The 20,539-nt window shown below is 40.5% G+C and overlaps 2 protein-coding genes across 5 annotated transcripts; one reads left to right on the forward strand and one right to left on the reverse strand.

Moving 5' to 3' along the window:
* Positions 1-5,447: 5,447 nt before the first annotated feature.
* Positions 5,448-17,338, forward strand: sec16a (SEC16 homolog A, endoplasmic reticulum export factor). 4 transcript variants are annotated; one of them, XM_033990368.2, is made up of 31 exons: positions 5,448-5,525; positions 6,513-9,733; positions 9,814-9,968; positions 10,054-10,139; positions 10,230-10,335; positions 10,409-10,607; positions 10,690-10,873; positions 10,941-11,083; positions 11,177-11,238; positions 11,314-11,452; positions 11,530-11,772; positions 11,860-11,957; positions 12,030-12,111; positions 12,203-12,320; positions 12,400-12,511; positions 12,591-12,696; positions 12,779-12,919; positions 13,004-13,117; positions 13,296-13,497; positions 13,571-13,995; positions 14,078-14,125; positions 14,256-14,417; positions 14,487-14,567; positions 14,639-14,695; positions 14,768-14,888; positions 14,966-15,106; positions 15,233-15,315; positions 15,384-15,455; positions 15,728-15,787; positions 16,225-16,293; positions 16,373-17,338. In XM_033990368.2, the coding sequence occupies exons 2-31, from the start codon at positions 6,572-6,574 to the stop codon at positions 16,445-16,447; spliced, it is 6,846 nt and encodes a 2,281-aa protein (XP_033846259.1). In that variant the 5' UTR covers positions 5,448-5,525; positions 6,513-6,571; the 3' UTR covers positions 16,448-17,338. The 4 variants fall into 4 exon arrangements, with proteins under 4 accessions (XP_033846259.1, XP_033846261.1, XP_055087866.1 ...); XM_055231891.1 differs by having other exon boundaries at positions 5,462-5,563; XM_033990370.2 differs by lacking the exon at positions 15,728-15,787.
* A 116-nt stretch (positions 17,339-17,454) lies between these two features.
* Positions 17,455-18,733, reverse strand: LOC117392009 (uncharacterized). The gene is made up of 6 exons (XM_033989982.2): positions 18,449-18,733; positions 18,248-18,362; positions 18,076-18,182; positions 17,906-18,005; positions 17,725-17,840; positions 17,455-17,586 (listed from the first exon to the last, which is right to left on the reverse strand). Exons 1-6 carry the CDS (start codon positions 18,537-18,539, stop codon positions 17,468-17,470), a joined length of 648 nt encoding a protein of 215 aa, XP_033845873.1. The 5' UTR covers positions 18,540-18,733; the 3' UTR covers positions 17,455-17,467.
* Between the last annotated feature and the right edge of the window lie 1,806 nt (positions 18,734-20,539).

The following is a 20,539-nucleotide window of genomic DNA, read 5'->3' on the forward strand; positions in this document are numbered from 1 at the left end:
GTGAGCAAGTCACGCTAATGTCAAACAAGCCCAGACATCCATTAATGAACTAAGGATCAAGGGCATTGCAACATGACCATCCCTGGTCTCTCAACAAGAGGAGAGGGGTTTGGGGTTTTGTACTTGTTTTTGAACATTGATGACAAATGTTCATTTTGTAGGTTGAAATGTTTGTTTATATTGTCTTGCAAGAATGAAAACAATCTCATTTTAACACAAGTAAGAGTATGATTTATGCTTACAAGTTGCCTAAATTGATGCAGCTACAATATTCTCTAACCAATGAATGCCCTTTACAAAATGCAGTAGCAAAGCTAAGTAGGGAACGGACACACTGTTGTGTTGTTCGTTCACTGGTGAGCATCATGAGGTGAGAAAAGTCCAGGAAATTGGCCCCAATTCACAACAATGTGTTGAAAAAGACATTTGTGAAACTATTGGTATTTGTAGTATACACAGAGCTTTTTCTTGGCTGTTAAACTAAAGTAAGGCTCAAAAGAACAGTACTTTAAAAGTACTGTATGTAATTAGAACTGTTACTAATTGACAATAACTACATATGTTATCTTTTAATGTGATTGCAGTCTGATCTATAGCAAAAGACAAAGTTTAAATCTGTTAACTGAACAAATCGTCTACAACAATGTCCAGTTGACAGATTTAAACTTCCTCTTTTGTATTGTGTTTGCAGTATCTTACACATGTGGTACCACATGATAGATTGTATGCACTACAGATGAAGCAACAATGATGTAATTGTTATGCTACTAATGTCGACCAGAAATACTGTAAACTAAAGACTACAGGCAAAATAATGTGCTTTTGCATTAATGTGTATTCACTTGCTGTTGTTTTTTTGTTTTTTTTCAACAATACATTTTATAAAGTGATATTGAGTTTATTAAACTGAATGAAAGATTGTGAGAGGGAATGTTTGGGAAAAGTTGTTCAACCAGAGAACCAGAGAATGTACTGATCAGATAAAGAGCTTGAGCTGTGTTGAGGGGCTTTTTCAGAAGTGAGGAATGTGAATACGAAGCAACCTGAACGAAAGTGAGTCTGGAGATTTCTTCTCAACATCTCCTATGTAAATCTACATACTCACATGCTTTCCTTTTGGCTAAACCTATTTACAGCATTCCCCTAAACAGTTTAATTGCAATAAAGCAGACGTTGTTTCACATAATGGTTTTCTTTATAATTCCCTTAAAGCTTGGACTGGTGTTTGATTATTGCTGACTTCTAGTCTGCTGTAAATATTTAGCAGGAACTCTTTTGCCTCCTGATTATGGGGAGAGGTATAGATCAATGCAGGCAGGTGTCAGACCACACAGCAAGTATAATTACAAAAGTTATGGTCACCCCATGACTGTGTGGTTAAAAGACAGCCACAGGAATCTGACTATGGCCTTGAGACGGGCTGTGTGTGTGGTGGGATTTATCACATTGTGGGGACTTCAATCTGTATACAGACTCACATCATGGGGACTTGCCCCGGTTATGGGGACAAAGGCCCACATGTCGTAAATCCTTAGTTATTAGGTCAACATAATGACTTAGATATGAGGTAAAATGGGTTATGGTTAGGGATGGGTTACACATGTAGTGACTATGGTTACTACTTGTAACGATATTTTCTGGAGCTAAGTCTCCAGATAATTAATGTTTTTCCCCAGTAAGCATGCAAACTCAACATGCGTGTTTGAACGTGTGATAGTGTGTGAGAGTGTGTGAGAGAGAGTGAGAAGTGAATGGGCTCAAACTGAAAATGAGTACTGATTCACCATGTGATAACTTGGATAGTAATCAGTGCAGGTCAAAGTGAATGATAATGTCCCAAATTAACCCCAGCAGTGACAGAAGTGACCTCAGCTGGGTAACACTTTTCATATTCCATCTAATGGTATAGATGGACAACTGTCATACTGACCTTGACTGTCCACAGCACTCTCCCTAAACGCACAGATGGACTGTGGGTGGAGTTACAGAAGATTACCCATAAAGTACAAGATAGCTATCTCCTTTCTTGACTTTGATCTTTCAACATGAGCTATAATGCTATAGATCTAATATAAGGCAAATATTTTATTTTTACAGTAAAAAATATTCACTTACTTAATGCAGAGTGTTCTTCAGTGCCAACTCCATACAATAAGTGTAACCAAGTCAATGTCTTCTAACAGCAACTGTCAAATTTAACATAACTCTGAAACCCAAGCAGGGTGGTCGTTACAGTTGTCAGGCAAATCACGTGAGAGGGGTGACATGGGAAATGCTGGACAGAAGCCTTTAATTCTGGCAATGACAGACATCACACTGGCACCCAAGAATGAATAAAGTCTTTATACTCCAGATGCAACCAGACAATTAAGCAGAGCAGAGAATGTGACAGATATTCTGTGGCCTGCAGACACCAGTGATGGCTTAAGTATATATATTTTTTACATTACTGTGTACATTTGATAGCCAAAGCTTTTGGTAGCTTTGGCCAAGGCCAGGGGAAGTGTATGAGACCAGAGGGGAAGGTCCTTTGGGGGATGCTATAGGGTGTGTGAAGCGGTGGCCTGCGTGCTGTCGGGCAGCCGCCTGGGGGGAGGCACATGGTGCCAACAGCTGCCATGGTGAAATGCTAACCCCTCTAAATGCTCTGTCCAGTAAACAACACTGGCTTGAACACATGCCAAGGGGGAGCATGGGTGAGAATAGGGTGAGAAGGGTGAATTGGACAACCCAGCTGACGCCATGGAGAAAGAAGGACTGACCTAGGTGAAATGGCTTAGTACAGTCTACATGGTCTCCATGTCATAGGCTGAACAAAACCTTTTTGGCGATACAAGGGACGTGCAATGTGCATACCATGAGCCACCAAAGCGACAGAGCAAAACTCTAAACTTTGGCCACAGTCTTTAGCTCAGTACATTTAGCTTTAAGTTGATAAATGAACATTATACAGCCTGTTACTACTACAGAAGCCACTGAGCGTTCCCATGCTCTGGAGCCCCAAGGGAGTGGCAGCAACAGATGTGACGTCTACACTCCCCCCGCTTGTTGGACAATCCATTAAAACCCAACACCTCTGTATTCCCAAAGCTTTATAACTTCAATCAAGAAGAAACTGAATTGTTATTTCATGACATGACATTTTGTGACATTTGAAAAAATATGATGTAAAAACATCATATTCTCCAGGTTATTTGTCTGGTAGCTTCTAACACCTCTTTACAATTAATTCAAATATTTAAAATTGTATTGTGAAATTTAATTTCTTGTAAAGCCATGTGAATTCACAATATAGCTTCTAAAATAAGCCTTGCCTATACACCTCACCAGAGCAGTTAAAGGGGACAGTCACGCTTGTATTTGCAATGTTAAATGTATAATGATGCATTAATAAGCTGTGAAGTTTTTTTCTTCCCCTATAATGTATGCTTTCATAACATTGTGTGTCTGGGCTACAGGCTTCTTTGGCTTTTTTCAAGTACAACATGCAGTAAGTTGATAATTATTTTTGTTAATTGTAAACAGCTATATTGATTTAAAAAGGCATAATGACGAAAATATTTGACTTCTGGTTCAAAACGGCAGAAATGTTACCATAGCAAGTAGCAGAGTTTCATTTAATATTTCTATAGCTAAAAAGGACTTTTAGGCCTGTATCTCCCAGAGTCTAGTACAGAGCTATAGGTGGAAGTGAGGATAGCAGACATTTTCTGAGCCTTTACTCAAACATGCATGAATCAATCAAAATACAATTTGTAAAAAAGTAAGTAGTAGTTGTTTTTTTTACCTATGTCCTCTAAGCGTGACCTAACACAAAAAGTGAGAAGAGACAATAAACAAATTGATGAAGTTGGAAATAGATCCACTTTGCTGATGCAGGCACACATGCTTTCATCATTATGCAACACTATAGGTTAGGTTGTCCATATTCTGTTTTTGTTTGTATTGTAAATTTAGTTCACAGTGAAGCATGCTTTGCTGATAGCTAGCAATGATTGTTTTTAGCATTATTGAAAAGGTACAGTATGCAACTTTCTGGAGGTGGTACACACCTGCATGATAGTACTTTGTTTCTTTCTTATAAAAATGCAGCTGCCCTTCTAAACGAACAGTTGCCTGATCTAAATTTCATAAACAATGTCACATTTTCTTTCCTCACACAATGAATATCTGGAACAATGACCAAAGTCTTGTCAAGAATCTCCATTTTACACTGAATGGTATGAAAATGGAAGATTCTTTCTGTGTTTTCTTATGCTAATGGAAACATGTTAACTTATGCACAGTTTTATCTTGTTGTGCTTTTCCAATCCAACACTGTAACAAAAGTAACATTGCCCTTGGTCTCACAATTATCATAAAAAGTCACCAAACCTATGGAACAAATCAGAGCAGACAAGTGGAACTGCTTCTAAATGGTATAAACCTGACAGGCAAAAACTGTAACAACAACATGTATGCCAGATATTTCAGCAGCAAAAAGCAATTACTCTCAGAGGGAAATTCCGTTGGGGATCATTTAATCAAGAGATTGAATCACCAAACAATTATTGCATTATTTTTAGCTATGAAAACTTCCAAAATGCCCAACTTGAACATATTGTGAACTTTTTTATCCATCAAGCAGAACATTTTAATCATAAACAGAAAGGCTTAGCCCCTCTTCTGTCTTTTCAAATGAGATATTCCCTTTATATTACAAAACAGTAGTATGCCACAACCATAAAAATATGTAATATGGTCATCTGTCTTGTATTTAAAATATTCTTTGTTTTCTGTGCCTTTTAGGCCTATAGCAATGCCTTGTATGTGACTTATATGTGATCTTTTGTAGAATGCCTGACATTATGTCCTATTTGTTGTAGGCCTATGTGTGTATGTAGTGTAAATGTAATACTAAAATCTTTAGAAATAAACCTCATGCATATTTTAACTGGAAATACCATTGCCAAAGTGTCCGTCTTTTAAGGCTTACGGTAATGTATATGGAATCACGAGAAATGGGTTTTATTATGAATGTGCAGGACCTGATATCACTTTTATTATGAATGTGCAGGACCTGATAACATTTTTATTATGAATGTGCAGGGCCTGATAACACTTTTGCGCCATCTAGTGGATCTTTGTGAGAGCAGGGGTAAGGGGTAAACTTACAAGGGGGAAAATGCTTGGCCTATTCTCTACTGCTTCAAACACTGGGTCAGCCATCCATTTGCTTATTTTTCTGACTGTTTTGTTTCAGGACAGATCTACTGCAAACCAGAAGAGGTTGTGCCAGCTACTAAGGAAAGGTTTAGTAAAATCCCATGGACCTACTTATAGGCCTACACATAAGATCTTTGTTTGGTAATTAATTTATACACACAATATTATGTCATATTAACAATCCACTGATCACGTGTCACCTATCCCCGCCCCCCGCGCTGACGCAGCTGTTTGGCCTGTGACGCTGCTTGTACACGTAGCCGTAGGATGTGTTCACTGAAGATGGTTCCTGTGTGTCAGGATCATTGCCCTGGACAGTTGTAAGCGTTTTTTAACATCTACACATTTAATTCAATTGGTAAGAATGGACATATAAAATATATATCATTCATACTGTCTGAATGTGTTAGATTATATCGAACAGATTGTCACTAATCTATTTTTCGTAACTTGGCCAGGGGGATGCCAGTGTTGCTACATTGAGCTAACGCTACAATGCTAATGCTAATGCTAGGTAAATAGGCACCGACCAAAGTTAAAACTGCGACGATTAATCCGTAACATGCATCTGCCAGCTGCCCATTTCAAAGTATCAGGATGTTTTTTTGTTTATTTTGTACAAATCTGTCCTAAACCTTTACATGACACGGGTGCTTATGTCAGTTTGGCGTTTCGAAAGGTAGTCAGCACTGTAATGTTACCGTTCACAAATGTAGCTAACAAAATACACATACTAAGACCATATTTGAAACTGCTAATGTGGTTGTGTAAACAATTTGTCAAGTTAAACAACTTGGTGTGTCCTGTAATTGACCCATTGGAAAATGTAATTTGTGTTAAACGATGGGTCAGTTCGGTACACAATAATACACACATACTTATATAATATATTACCTATAAGATGTAATCTATATATGTATATGTATTAGTAGTATTTACTTAATTACAGTCTTGATCGTATGATATGTTAGCCATCAGTTACTTAGCATGACAGATGCGTGTTATTGTTAATAGGGAACTGAAAGGACATAGTTTGTGTCAGCCTAATCTTGGCCTTGTTATCGTTTACAACCCCATGGTTTTATAAATATAAGCTAAGCAAGATGCACTCATATCTACAGCACATGATATATAGTTGAGGAATATTCCTGTGTCTGTACTTTCAAAATACTGTCCACGTTTAACCTGCCACGTTTATCAATTTAGATCAATGCAAACACTGATTAAAACTCAAATAAAGGTGTGGCAACGGATAGAGAGCATTACTTTTTTGCTAACCACACCCCCCCCATCTGTTTTCTGCATAGGTGAGCCTGACTCTGGTTTCATCACCTTGTGGTCTTCAGGCCTGTTGTTCTCTGCAACGATGGAGCCCCCTCCTCGGAGCGGACCACCTGGAGCATCCAGTGGGCCCCCTCCTAGTGGTCCAAATATGTTTCGCAGAACCCGGCCTCACAAGCATACATCAGCTGTCCCTCCAGCCACCCAGCCTATGACCGATCCTTTTGCTTTTGGTAGAGCACCTACTCCTATGGCAACTGGCGGTCTTCCCACAATTCCCAACAGCAATCCTCCTCCAATGCTACCCCCGCCCGGCAACTTCTTTTCTCCGAGTGGGTCTGGACAACCACCACAACCACTATACAATGTCCCTTCTACCTCTACAGGTTCCACAGCACCCTCCCTGCCTGGAGTAACACAGTTTAATCCTTCAAACACGGGGCCTCCTGGATTTGTTTCAGTGGCAGGCCCTCCTGCCTTTACCCCTACTTATACAGAACAGAGTTATTTTAATTCAAGAGAACCGACCCCATCCACGGTCAGTGATCCACCACATGAGGCACCGTCAGTACCTGCTTCTAATGAGACAACTAATAATCAAGAATTCCAAGGACCTCCTCCTTTGTCTTTTCAGCCAGTGCCTCCTGTTACATCCTCATCTCAGTGGGCACCTGATCATGGAAGTCGTCCTCCATCAGTTCAAAACTATTTTCAGCCAACGAGTGACCCTCCAACACAACCTATGCACATGCAGCCATACTCACAGATTTTTCCTCCACACACACAATCACCACAGCATCACACCCATACTCCTCCCACTCTATCAGGACCCCCTTCTGTACAAGCTTCTGGCCAACATCTAGGAAAGCCTCAGTATATTGAAGCAAATACACCACAGCAGCACAACACACACCCCCCAATGCAAAACTACTTTAGTCAGAGCACGAACCTCTCTCCATTGGATTCAGGGTACCACCAAATGGGATCTATGCTCAGTGAAGCTCAACCCCCCTCTGATTCTTCATCTCTCAGTGCCTCCAGTGCTGGTCCAAGGCCTGCTTCTGCCCATATCCCACATGTACAGTCACAGGAGTCCAGTACTCTGTCGATGTTCTTCAAAGACGATGTTGAAAATAAGGAAACGCTTACAGGAGAGGCAAATAAGGCAGTGAATGGTGTCACTGAGGCTTTGCCGTACAGTGGTCATGCAGATGCTGTCTTTGATTTTCATGGAACGCCTTTACAACCACCTCCACAGATGCCTTACATGAATGAGGAATCAACAGCACAAGGAAATGACCACAAACCGACTGAATCCCATTATGACCATGTGGAGAACCTGGAGTGTGTTCCTAATCAAGAGGTGTTGCCTACTGAAAGGCACACTAGCCCTGTCTCCATTGCATCTCATGTATTAGACCAATTTGAAACTGGACCCAACCTTGAAACTCCAGATTCTGCCCCCAGACCAATGAGATCTGCAAGTGTCTCCTCTAACTACAGCAATCTGAGTCATGGAAGTGGCACCGGCAGTCGTCGCCACCAGGGAATTGTGGGCACCTTTATTCAGCAAGAAAGCTCTCGGCTCCCTGATGATGTGAATCAATCTGCAACTGGAGGTTATTTTGAGCAGATCGATTCCTCTTCAACTGTTGAGGGGACTGCACAAAATGCCACAGAAAATAACTGGCTGCCCACCCCTAGCCCCCCCAAACCAGTTGGTATATTTCAGGCTAGTGCTAACAGTTCGTTTGAGCCAGTACGCTCACACAGTGTAGGTGTGCGTCCTGCTGAAGTTGATAGGGCTAATATGGTTGCTGAAGGTGGAGCAGATTCAACACCTGGCAATTTAGAACAGCCACCAGACAATATGGAAAACATTTACTGCCTAGGGCCTCCCCTGCCTACAGAATCATCAGGAAGTCTCTCTCATGCAACACATCCAGTGGTTCACGCTCACTCAAGGCCTTCATCCCGGGCCTATGGAGTGAGTCGGCCCTGTGAGAGTCCTGCCACCACTCTTTGGGCTCAGAATGATCCCAGTAGTTTGGGTACAAACATCTTGCTTGTCCCTGCAGCACCGACAGTTCTTGCCCCTTTAAGAGAGCCGAGTGGTGATGTTATTCAACCCCCTGAAGATGGCCCCTTGGATCTCCATGGATCACCACAAAGTGTCCCGTCAGCTTCAAATCAACTCTCAGAAAACCTGGAGAATCCACCGAAGGTGAGTGAGGCAGAACCTGCTGACACTCAAGGAAACCTCGGCTATGCTTCCCTTCTGGTCTCTGACTCGCTTCACCAACCTATTTTGATTGCCCCTCCAGTGTCTAATTACACTGTAATTCCCGCAAGCATCCAGACACAAGCAGGGGGTCAACTGCCTTCAAAGTCTTCAAATCAAAATCCACTGTTTTCTTCATCTTTTAACCAGAGCCCTCTCAATTTGACAAGAGAGAAAACAGAACTTACTCCAGAAATGACTGCTCAACCACCACCTGTACGCCCTCCACTTTCAAGGGGACAGTCAGTGTCTGGAGAGAGTCAGTCTTCTGTTTGTATTCATTCACAGGCTTCTCGTGTGGCTCCTGTCTCTATCTCTAATCATAATGCCCCAACCAATTATGAACTGCTTGATTTTTCTATGCATCAATCACAGACTCAAAACCAGACTTCCGGGCATTCATCCTCATTACATGATTCACAACAGTGTAGTAATGGCTTTTACCTACAGGTCACCAAAGACTTGCAGCAGAGTGTCAAAGCAGAGAGCAATGCGTCTGTCCCGACAAGTGGCCCATCATCTTCCAGGCCACTAGCACCCAGTAACCCAGAGCCGAGCATTCAGCAGCCGACCCCTGAACCTACCAAATCAACTGCCTCTCAGTCTACACTGCAGAGCCATACCAGCGCCCCTCCTGTTGCTGAAGCCGAAGCACAGTCCTCGGGTTCAATGCAAGCCCCTGTCTCAGCTCCTCCTCCTGCTTACCCTCCCGGTCCCCACCAGCCAGTTTCACAGAGCCCAGGTCCAACGGGTGGTTCTCAACCGCTTTCTGGGCCGCCACGACCTCCCTCTACCGCAGGGAGTCAGCAGGGCTATGGACCACCTGCTGCAGTTCCTCCAGGGGTTCCAGGGCCAGGATACAGAGGTTATTATTCTGGCAACTATGGAGACTATTCAGACAACAGATTTTACCTTCCTGGACAATACCCACCACCAGTTGCAGATACTAGGTCACAGTATTACCCTGTATGTGCCTTTAATTTGTGCTTTATAAAATATTCTTTATAGAATTTTTTTTATCCCTAACTTGAATATAAATATTTCAGGAAGATCCATACCGCAACAGGACAGATCCTTGGTATGGGAGGTATGATGGAGTCACTCAGGCTGCATATTGTGATCAGAACTATCAGTACAGAGAACCTCAACCAGAAAGACCAAGCTCCAGGACCAGTCAGTACTCTGATCGACCTTCATCCAGGTCTGTTGATAGGCTTAGACATTCTTATATTAATTATGCTATTAATTAACTATTCTAGTGTATCTTTCTTTAACGTCTTTTAAAGACAAGGCTATCTTGAAGAATACAGAGCTAACCGCAATGCCTATAATGATTACTATCAAGATTACTCAAACCAATACAACTATGCAGGTATAAATTACATATTTATGAAATGCAATATTCTATTAATTTAGGCTAAATAAAATTGTAAATAATTTTCATTTTGTGTATTTTTTTAAGGCTATAATTATGGAGGTTTTGATCCTCGATATAGAGGATATTATTGGTCTGGTGAGGGCTACAGAAACAGAGAAGCCCACTACAACCAACAGATGTGTCCTCCTAGGTATGTGGACCAGTGTAGTACTTAATGAATAAGATTAGTTTTTCTGTATATTTCAAATATATTGTGTTTACAGAAAAAATGGATATGATGATCAGTGGCGGTACTATCCTGGCTATGATCCCAGTTTTGACGATGACTATCAATGGCGTGGAGATGCGTATAATGATGACTTTGACCGGCGCAGTGTTCATAGTGAGCATTCGGCACACAGTGGGCACAGTGCTCACAGCCATCACAGCAGACAAAGCAGCTTCAGTTCACATTCACAACAGGTTTTGTTTCAAGAATGAATCTTAATTCTGCATTTTCTCGTGCCTAATTCTTGGCTCACTGGCATTTTTTTAATTTCGGCAGAGTCAAGTGTACCAAAGCCAAACTGACCTAGTATCTGCGGCCTTTGACCACACATCATCTACATTGGCTGTTGATTATTCCTATGGGCAGTATCCAAACCAGACTGGCACTACACAGAATTACAGCCAATATCCTTATACCTCTGAGTATCCCACTGAAAGCACGTGGATAGCCCCTGAGCAACGTATGTAAACATTATTTTGTCATTCTCAAAATGTATATGCCTAAATTCTTTGTACTTTTGTTAATAGCCCCTCCACGTCCAGCTACCCCTGAAAAGTTCACCATGCCTCACCGCTGTGCTCGTTTTGGACCTGGTGGACATATGGTGCAAGTGCTTCCCAATCTCCCTTCAGCTGGACAGCCTGCACTTGTGGATATTCATAACTTGGAGGTAATGTCACCTCTTACCACACTGCTATGCAACATGTATACCCATGTACATGTTAGTAACATATTGTTGTTACTTTTCATTTTGAATGTTTAGACAATGCTGCAGGATACATCGGCTCAAGCTGAGCTCAGAGCTTTCCCCGGACCTCTTGTTAAGTAAGTGTAACCTGCCTTTGGTTGTTTCCTCTTAATTTCATAAGAACAAACCTTTTAAAAGTTTGTTTTTTCCAGGGAGGACACACATAAAGTGGATGTGATAAAGTTCTCTCAGAACAAGGCTCTGGAGTGCTCACGTGATAACAACCTTTTAGACAGGGACTCTGCTCGACTTCTGTGGGACTTTATTGTACTGCTTTGTAGACAGAATGGGGTAAGAATTTTGAGCTAACTAATCTAATGATAGATTTTATTATTAAAATAATAATGATTGCATGCCATTTGTTGCAGACTGTTGTGGGCACAGATATAGCAGATTTATTGTTGAAAGAGCATCGCTCTGTGTGGCTTCCTGGAAAGAGTCCAAATGAAGCCAATTTAATTGATTTCAATAATGAGCCCCTCTCACAAGCTGAAGAGGAGCCGGGAGCAGGGCCACTGTCTCTCCTATCAGACACTTTCATGACAGTTCCAGAAAATTTGGGCAAAGAAACTGAGCGATTCAGGGAGCTCCTACTGTTTGGTCGTAAAAAGGTAAAAAGAATCACGTCCACTACTAATTATACCAAACTCTTCAGATAAAAAAAAAAAATAATTAAAAAAAAAACCTTTTCGTTATAGGATGCACTTGAAGCTGCTATGAAAAGTGGTCTTTGGGGCCATGCTTTACTTTTGGCCAGTAAAATGGACAGTAGGACACACGCACGTGTGATGACGCGGTAAATGAAAAATAAAAACAAATGATTTTTCTAAAGGCATAATAAATAACACTTGTATATTGTATTCTTTAGATTTGCCAACAGTTTGCCCATTAATGACCCACTTCAGACTGTGTACCAGCTTATGTCTGGCAGGATGCCAGCATCAGCAACTGTAAATATATTATGTACAATATGCTCTATAATGTACATATTGGAGTGTTTTTTATATATACATATATAATTGTAATAATTATGTTTTATAGTGTTGTGGAGAGGAAAAATGGGGTGACTGGCGCCCTCATCTGGCTATGGTTTTATCGAACCTTACACATACACTGGACCTTGACACTCGCACTATTGCCACAATGGGTGACACTCTGGGTAGGACTAAAACACTTATTCATAGTCTAAGGCTTATCTGGGATGTACATCGTTACTTATTTTTTGTCGCATAACACAGCATCTAAAGGACTTATAGATGCTGCTCATTTCTGCTATTTAATGGCACAAGTTGGTCTTGGAGTTTACACAAAGAAGAGCACTAAGATGGTTCTTATTGGCTCCAACCATAGGTAAGAACTTGAAATACAAGTAACAAAAGTTACTATAAGAACTTGAAATGCATACTGACAATAATTCTATTTTGTACAGCTTGTCGTTTTACCTGTTTGCTTCCAATGACGCCATTCAGAGGACTGAGGCCTATGAGTATGCCCAGTCTCTGGGCTCACATTCCTGTTCACTACCTAATTTTCAGGTGAAATTCAATTACTAATTATAATTTGTGTAATTCTCTTGTATATGCTTGCAAAAATGTACGTATGTGTTTTTTATTTTAGGTGTACAAGTTCATATATGCATGCCGCCTGGCTGAAGCAGGCCTCAGTGCACAGGCTTTCCACTACTGTGAAGTTATCTCAAAAACTGTCCTCATGCAACCCTCCTACTACTCTCCCATATTCCTCAACCAACTAATTCAGGTATCATATTGCAATGCTACAAACTGTTTATTGCTTGGTTAGGTGATAGAAATGCTAACAACTTTGATTTATATTCTTTTACAGATGTCCGAGAAACTACGATTTTTTGATCCACAGTTGAAAGAGAAACCAGAACAAGAGCTATTCAAAGAGCCAGAGTGGCTCATTCATCTTCGGCAACTGGACGGACAGATGAGGGTAACAAACCAAACAAATTGAATTTCCTTTACTTTATAACTTGTCTCAATAGAAGGTTTTACTGGAGAAGGTCTGATCAAATACCTATATAACAATAATAAAATAAGACCGTCCTTCTTGGCTAGGGGAAAACTAGTAGCTTAGGAGTTCACTACATTTATTTTTATTACTTTTTTAGACTGGAATGATAACATACAATGCAGACAGATCCACCCCAGCACAGTATGACTGCAGCTGCCCAAGCTCTGACTTGGATGAGCCTAGTCCTACTGAACCATACAACATGCCAGGGGAGTTTGATGGGAATACACCAGACAACCCTCTAATGAGCTCACTGTTGCCTGGGTCTGCAGCTCAGGGAGTTCAGCTCATGCCTCCAGGTCAGTATTATGCCCCACTTTCCTGATTTACAAAAATATTACAAATGACTGTAAATCTCTTGTTTTTTTCTAGCTCCAACATCCATTCTACAAGAAAGTATGGCCCCACCTCAGCTCTTGCCACCAAATGATGTTCCCCAATTTTACCCTGTACCCCCAACTGGACCCCAAGGGCAGATACCCTACCCCGGCTATGCTCCGCACGACCCTGGATATGCCCCTCCACAATTTCCATCTCAGTCAGAGCAGGTTGACCTATATCCAGGCGGCCCAACACACATGAGCCCTGTGCCCACTCACATCAACACTGCAATGCCACCACCATCAGTACAAATGAATCCTCCGAACGCACAGATGCCTCCCTCTCCTGGACATTTACAACCTGTTGAGCATGTGCAGGGGCCCCCATTGGTTCAGCCAGGGCCAACAATGTCTGCCTCCCCTCCCAGAAGCTCGCTAACTCCTCAGATGGACTTCTATGACCAAATGGTACAAATGGTCTGTATATTTAGTGGTAAATGTTATTTTGTATCTAGACTATGTACATGAAAGATTTGTATTTTAATGCCTTGCACCTCAGGGTCCTGGAAGAAGATCCAGAACTACTTCTCAGTCTTCAATGCATATGGTGAGCTGAATGTCTTTATTGTCAATCTCTTTATGTATTCATTGCTTTGCAAAGACCAACATAAAAACACTTATACTGATTTTTGAAGAGGAATGTTTATAATGCCTCTTTGTTTTTTGGCATTTCTCAGCCATCAGGAAGGAGATCACGTACAACATCAGAATCATCTACTCATTCAATAGGAAGAGAAAGAAGCAACTCTGCTATTAAGCAGGTCTCCCCTCCACCACCCCCCATTCCTGAACAGCCTAGAAAAGAAGAGAAGAAGGCTAAAAAAGATTCACCCAAAAAGGTATGTTTTTTATTTATATTCTGTTTTTATATATACATATAGTTCTTGCTAAAAACCCTTCTTTTATAGAGTAGTGGACGGGGCTGGCTGGACTGGATTTATAGGAAGGGAAAAAATGAAGCTCACCTACCAGATGACAAAAACAAATCTGTAAGTTATAGCAGAGAAACCTGAACATTTTGATCACATTTCAATCATAATACATACTTTTGTACTGCCAGATTGTGTGGGATGAAAAAAAGCAAAGATGGGTAGATCTGAATGAGCCTGAAGAAGAGGTCTGTATTGTAAATCTGCTGTGATCAGTGTGTTGTACCTATTAAAAATATTTATATTTATGTTGTGTCCAGACAAAACCCCCTCCACCTCCTCCTTCTGGCTTCCCGAGTATGCCCTCAATGCCTGGTCCTGCAGCATCCATGTCTCCTCCCAGTGGCGGTCCTCCTGTCAACATGTTCTCCCGGAAAGCAGGTTTGAATAATTGCAGCTATTTCTCTAACCCATTTTAGGTCCCCCTGAAAGATTTGTTTACACTTTTTCTCCATCAGGCACAAAGAGCAGATATGTGGATGTCCTTAATCCCAGCAGAACAGTCAACAAATCTGGTGGATCAGTTCCGGCCCCTGCAGATATCTTTGCTCCACTTGCCCCAATGACCATGCCTGCTAATTTGTTTGTGCCCAGTTCAGGTCTGAGTCTTCCATTAATAAGAAATATTTTAATATACTATACTTTTACTGTGATTGTTAGGTTTTAGACATAAGCACTATGAAGGTTTTCCATTTGTTAAGCAAATTTTGTTTCATCTCTTGCAGCTCCTGACGATCAACAACCTTTAGAAGGCAGTGAAGGGGGCAACCAAGAACAAAATTCACCCAATGCCAGCACTATTCCCCAGGTTTCCGCTTTTAAATTTGCTTTTAATTTAGTTATTCGCTGTTAATATTTATATTTAATACTATTTAGATGTTCAACCCTACGCTGGTACCACCTGCTCCAGAGATACCTTCTGTGCCTGATGGCTCCACATCTGGAGAGGTAAGACTCAGCAGTTCATCTCTATATCATGCTTGTTTCATCCTGCCATTAATGAGACATGCAGCTTTTCATGTAACGGTGTGTGCTTTGTTGTGAATATGGTGTTAAAATAAGCAACAGAATTTGGGATTGCATGCCTTATCTTTTTAATTCAGTGTTTCACTTTCTAACTGAGGTTCATGGTAAACTGGCTGGTAGAAGGAGCAATGTAAATGCATGAGATTGTTAATACCGGTTTTGTGTGCTGTTTGTTTCTTTCTACGTCTCTTTAGCTGTCGCGTTCTAGCTCAATGAGTTCTTTATCACGTGAAGTGAGTCAGCATTTAAACCAGGTACTTTATGCTGCTGTCGAAGATACGCCATGTTTATTATCCCCAGCAAACACATGGATAAAAGCATGTTTTGTCATTTGTACCTAAAAGTTTGCAGCCCATCCACTCCAGACCCCGCCTCCCTTATCCCTCACAGCATGACTAACTTTGTGTATGTGCAAAGTGTAGGCATTAAAGTTTTTTTTTGTTTTGTTTTAATTAAATCTTTAGAGAAACTATTTGCAGTTTGCAGAAAGGCTGTCTTTTATGACTAACACATTCAGCTTCATTAACTCGCATAACTCTTGCATGGTTGATTACTAAACATGGACAGTAGAGGTTGTCAATGCTGCCTCAGTTAACTGTCGAATAAACTTGCCTTGCTTTTCATCCTTATATTTTCCATTTTCTGTAATTAATTGGTTAAGTACAAAATTCACTTTGGGTTTTCTGCTCAGGGTCATCCTCCTCCAGGACCTATGGCAACAGGAGGTGTCCCGTTTTATAACCCTGCACAGTTTGCACAAGTAAGTCTTCCAGTGTCACAGATCTCCAGATGTGTCCAGCAATATTTAATATATATTTATGTATGGTTTCCTTTTATAGCCAAGTGCACCATCTGGGGGTGGACTACGATCTGGGCGCTTGGGCGGCCAGCGTCAGTATCCAGTGATGAAGTAATTCTCACAAGAAGACCTTTCAGCTGTTGACAGTGACATTTTTCCTGAAGTAACAAAGCACATGGACTTGAACCTGCCTGTTTTCATGCAAACCATTCACAACCTGTTATTGTCTGTTTCAACTGGTCTGGTGTTATCTTGAAGGGCTTTACATCCAGAGAGATGGTTGTACTGTTAGGAGGAAATGTTAACTGGTTAGTATTTCCATTTGTGCGAGGTTACCAGCCCTCACAATCTCTGATTGTGTGTATGTGTGGAAGTTTGAAAGATTGCTTTTATTTTCTTAAGTTGACCTCAGTTTTTTCAGTTGCTTCGTAAACTGATAATTAGAGGGGTCCCATAATACCAAAATAAGTGGTACTATTAAGGATGAAAAGGAATCTTAGCTGAGACAGAATGATGAAAGATGACAAATTAGTAATTTTTCCCAGATATTTATTTAAATGTTCAAGTTACCTTTCACTTTTGTTTCTGTGAAATTTGAGAGGATAAACGTGTTCTTCTATTTTCCAGAGATCAGGATAAAACCTAAATTTAACATAACAATTGTGTATCCAAATGTGTGTAAATGAGATGTATTTATGATTAGCAGGCATTATTGTGTGTGTGTGATAAGCTTTATCAAATCGTATCCATGACCGATCATTGCTGCATACTAGACTAGAAAGATGCACTATGAATTCAAATGTGAAAGTAAATTAATGTTCACAAGATAATTAGTTTTTAATAAATTTGTGCAAGTAAAAAAAAAACAGACTCTAAATTAGACCATTTTTGCCCAAATTTGTTTTTTTTAACTAATGTTTAAATAACTTGTGTACATATGATATAAAATAGACTAAATGAATGCAAATAAAATGTATTTTTATGCTCTGTAGCACTTTCAGTGAAACTGGAGTTGGTGTCGTCTATTAACAGCTGTATTTAAATGTGTAATGTATAAATAACACTTTTTTTTGGAAAAGTAAAAAATATATACAATGCCACAGGAAAAAAAAAAAAAAATCCTCACTATAAATTATCAAGTTTCAGTTGAATTAATTCCCAGGGCAGATAGTGCTTTTTGAACAGCAGCTTCCAACATACTATTATCACATAACAACTGATGAAGAGTAGTGTGATCCATTTCCAGCAACATGCCTAAAAAGACGCATGAAGTGACAAAACAAAAATATATGTATGTATGCATTTAGAATATAAGCACTGTGTGTAATTATTCCATGAAGTCTTGGAGATCAATAAAAAATGATGGGTTATACAGTGCACCTATGCACTCACCTGTTATGTCATTTGCATGATCTTGATTAATCTGCTCTACTGCTGAAAAGAGTTTCTCACCAAACTCCTCTGAATCATCAACATCCAAAGAGTCACTAAAACCTGCCACCGTTTGTCTGAGAACAAAGAAGATGCAACATAGTTTATTTTATGGTGACCACAAATATAAATTTGAACTTACTTTTTTAATGTCTCAAGAGCTTGGTTCACCTGCTCTTCAAGCAGTTTTGGGTTTGAAAGAAGGCTTACCACTACATGTTTCTGCTGCTCCAACAGCATCCCTGTACCGAAGAAAGAAAAGGTCACATGACAACAAGAGGAAAAAATAATAATAATTAAATGTAGTTGTACCTGTGATTTTCTGTGAGTAGCCTGTGTTATAAAGTTCTACCAACTCAAAAAGTTGTTCTCCCAGTGAATCAGAGGATGAAGAGACATCATCTTCAAGTTTTACTTTGCTAAAATACACAGTTCGGAGTTAATTCCAAATGTCTTGTAATGAATAGTTAATCTTTTCCAACACCTGGGTGTGTTTGCCTCCTGGAGGGCTTTGAGAGCCTTGTCCACTGCTGCTGTCAGCAGAGCTTCATCCTGGAGCATCTGGACCAACACCGCAAAAGGCAGTTCCAATAACATGCCTATAATATAATAAACATGTATCTATACGACACACGGTGATGGGAAAAGCCAATATTCACGGCACAAATGAAAAGAATAGTTTTACCTGTCAGTTTCCCAGCACTCTCTGTGTGCTGGTTAGAAATTCGATTGTACAACTCCTCACCAAGTCTTTCCACATCTTCCTCGTCATTCATCGTTCAAGAAAAGCAGCCACCAAGACTATAAAATGAAATGAATCGCAAAAAAGATGCACAAAAAAGTGTTCCCCTTTATTCCGTTTCCTCTTATCCTTATGTGTTAGCATGTTGACAGTGGCATGTTAAAGATATGGACCTCAAACGTCAAATAAAATCCACAAAGAAGAAAACAGTTCTTCGTCTTCTTTTACGTTTATTTGGCGGTTGGCAAATGTCAAACTGAGCATTACCGCCCCCTACTGGACTGGAGTATGTGCACCACTGAGAGTCTGACTGCTTTCAAATTTAATACGTCCAATTAATTCTGTATCTTTCATGAATATAAAAAGCTGTTTCCGTTTGTGAAGTATTTCCTACTGGAGTACTTAAAGTAAAAGGAAGCTATTCTGTTGTAACTGCTGGTCTGAGGATAGGCTTTACTGTTTAGGGCTGAGTGCAGTAATCATAAGCTCCATTACAGTGTTTACCAATTTTCCAGAGGGAGTAGTTCAAAGCAGTATGGCCAGTCCTCATAATAATAATAATAATAATAATAATAATAATAATAATGCTCCTACACGTTGAGAGGAACCAGTTGAGGTGGCTCGGGCATCTGCTCAGGATGCCTCCTGGACGCCTCCCTAGGGAGGTGTTCTGGGCATGTCCCACCGGGAGGAGGCCCCGGGGAAGACCCAGGACACGCTGGAGGGACTATGTCTCTCGCCTGGCCTGGGAATGCCTTGGGGTCCCTGCTTAGACTGCTGCCCCCGCGACCCGGCCCCGGATAAGCGGAAGAAAATGGATGGATGGATGGATAATAATAATTTCTTCTCTATGGTTTCCTCAAGGGACCCATTTCATTCTCCCTTTGCTTTTAGTGTTAGGCTATATAGGGCCTACATATCTGCCTGTGTCACTTTTATCCATAGTTGTCTCCCAACATTCTTGCCAGAGTTTAAGAATTGTAACATTTAACAATGACTTTTGTTCAGCAAGACTTGGTGGAACATGGATATTTATTACATCTGACCTATATTTTTGCCATAATGTCAGCTTCTTCGTTACCTTTTATGCCAACATGTGCATGGATCCAGACCAATAGCACATTTACTTTCATGTTATACACCTGAAATAGAAGATGATAGATTTTATACAGAAGATCCATCCAAGGCAAGGCAAGGTTATTTGCATAGCACAATTGGTACTCAAAATAGGCTAATTCAAAGTGCTTTACAGAATGAGACAGACATTCAAATCACAATACAAAACATAAATAGGATGTAACGTAGGCTGGCCGTTAGCGGTAGGAGGTGTGACAGAAGACAGCAGCACGGGTGTGGTCCACAATTTTTTTATTTCTTTCTCCCATCAATTATTAAAGTGCCAGGTGCATTGTGCAAATGGAGGTCAGAGGAGCAGCATCATCTCCAGCAGCAGAACATGGTTTGATGGTTGCAGGCGCCTTTTATCCTGTTCCTCTAACTGGACTATACTACTATTAATTACTAGGGGTATTTAAAAACTAGCCTTAGCTCTTTAAAACTCAAACCTCCATAAAACCCAATAAACTCATAACCCAAATCAACATTATACATATTAAAATACATAAACCCTAAAACCAAACACCAAATGTACTTAAAACCCATAAACCATTTAAAAATGCCCAACATGTCTCCCCTACACCTCCCCCACCTTGGTCCTGCCCCGGAACCTTTTTAAGGGAGCTTGTTTCCCTGGGGATCTCTTTGACACCTGGACACAAGGACAAGGAGGTGGTAAGTTAACATTTTAAAACACTTTCACTAAAAACACTACAAATTACAGAACACACCAACACTTCAAAACATTCTCAACAAACATTGCACATATCCAATGTATTAATTAGCTGTTAATTTTGTCCTCTTTCCCCTCCAGGACACGCAGCTTCAATTAAAATGCCACTGTGCCACCAGATCTAAAACTGGGTAAAATCAGACAAATTAAATAAACATTTTTAAATCCTTTTGTGCAATTCATTT

The sequence above is a fragment of the Periophthalmus magnuspinnatus genome, chromosome 23 (assembly GCF_009829125.3).
Source record: "Periophthalmus magnuspinnatus isolate fPerMag1 chromosome 23, fPerMag1.2.pri, whole genome shotgun sequence".
Taxonomy (NCBI): domain Eukaryota; kingdom Metazoa; phylum Chordata; class Actinopteri; order Gobiiformes; family Gobiidae; genus Periophthalmus; species Periophthalmus magnuspinnatus.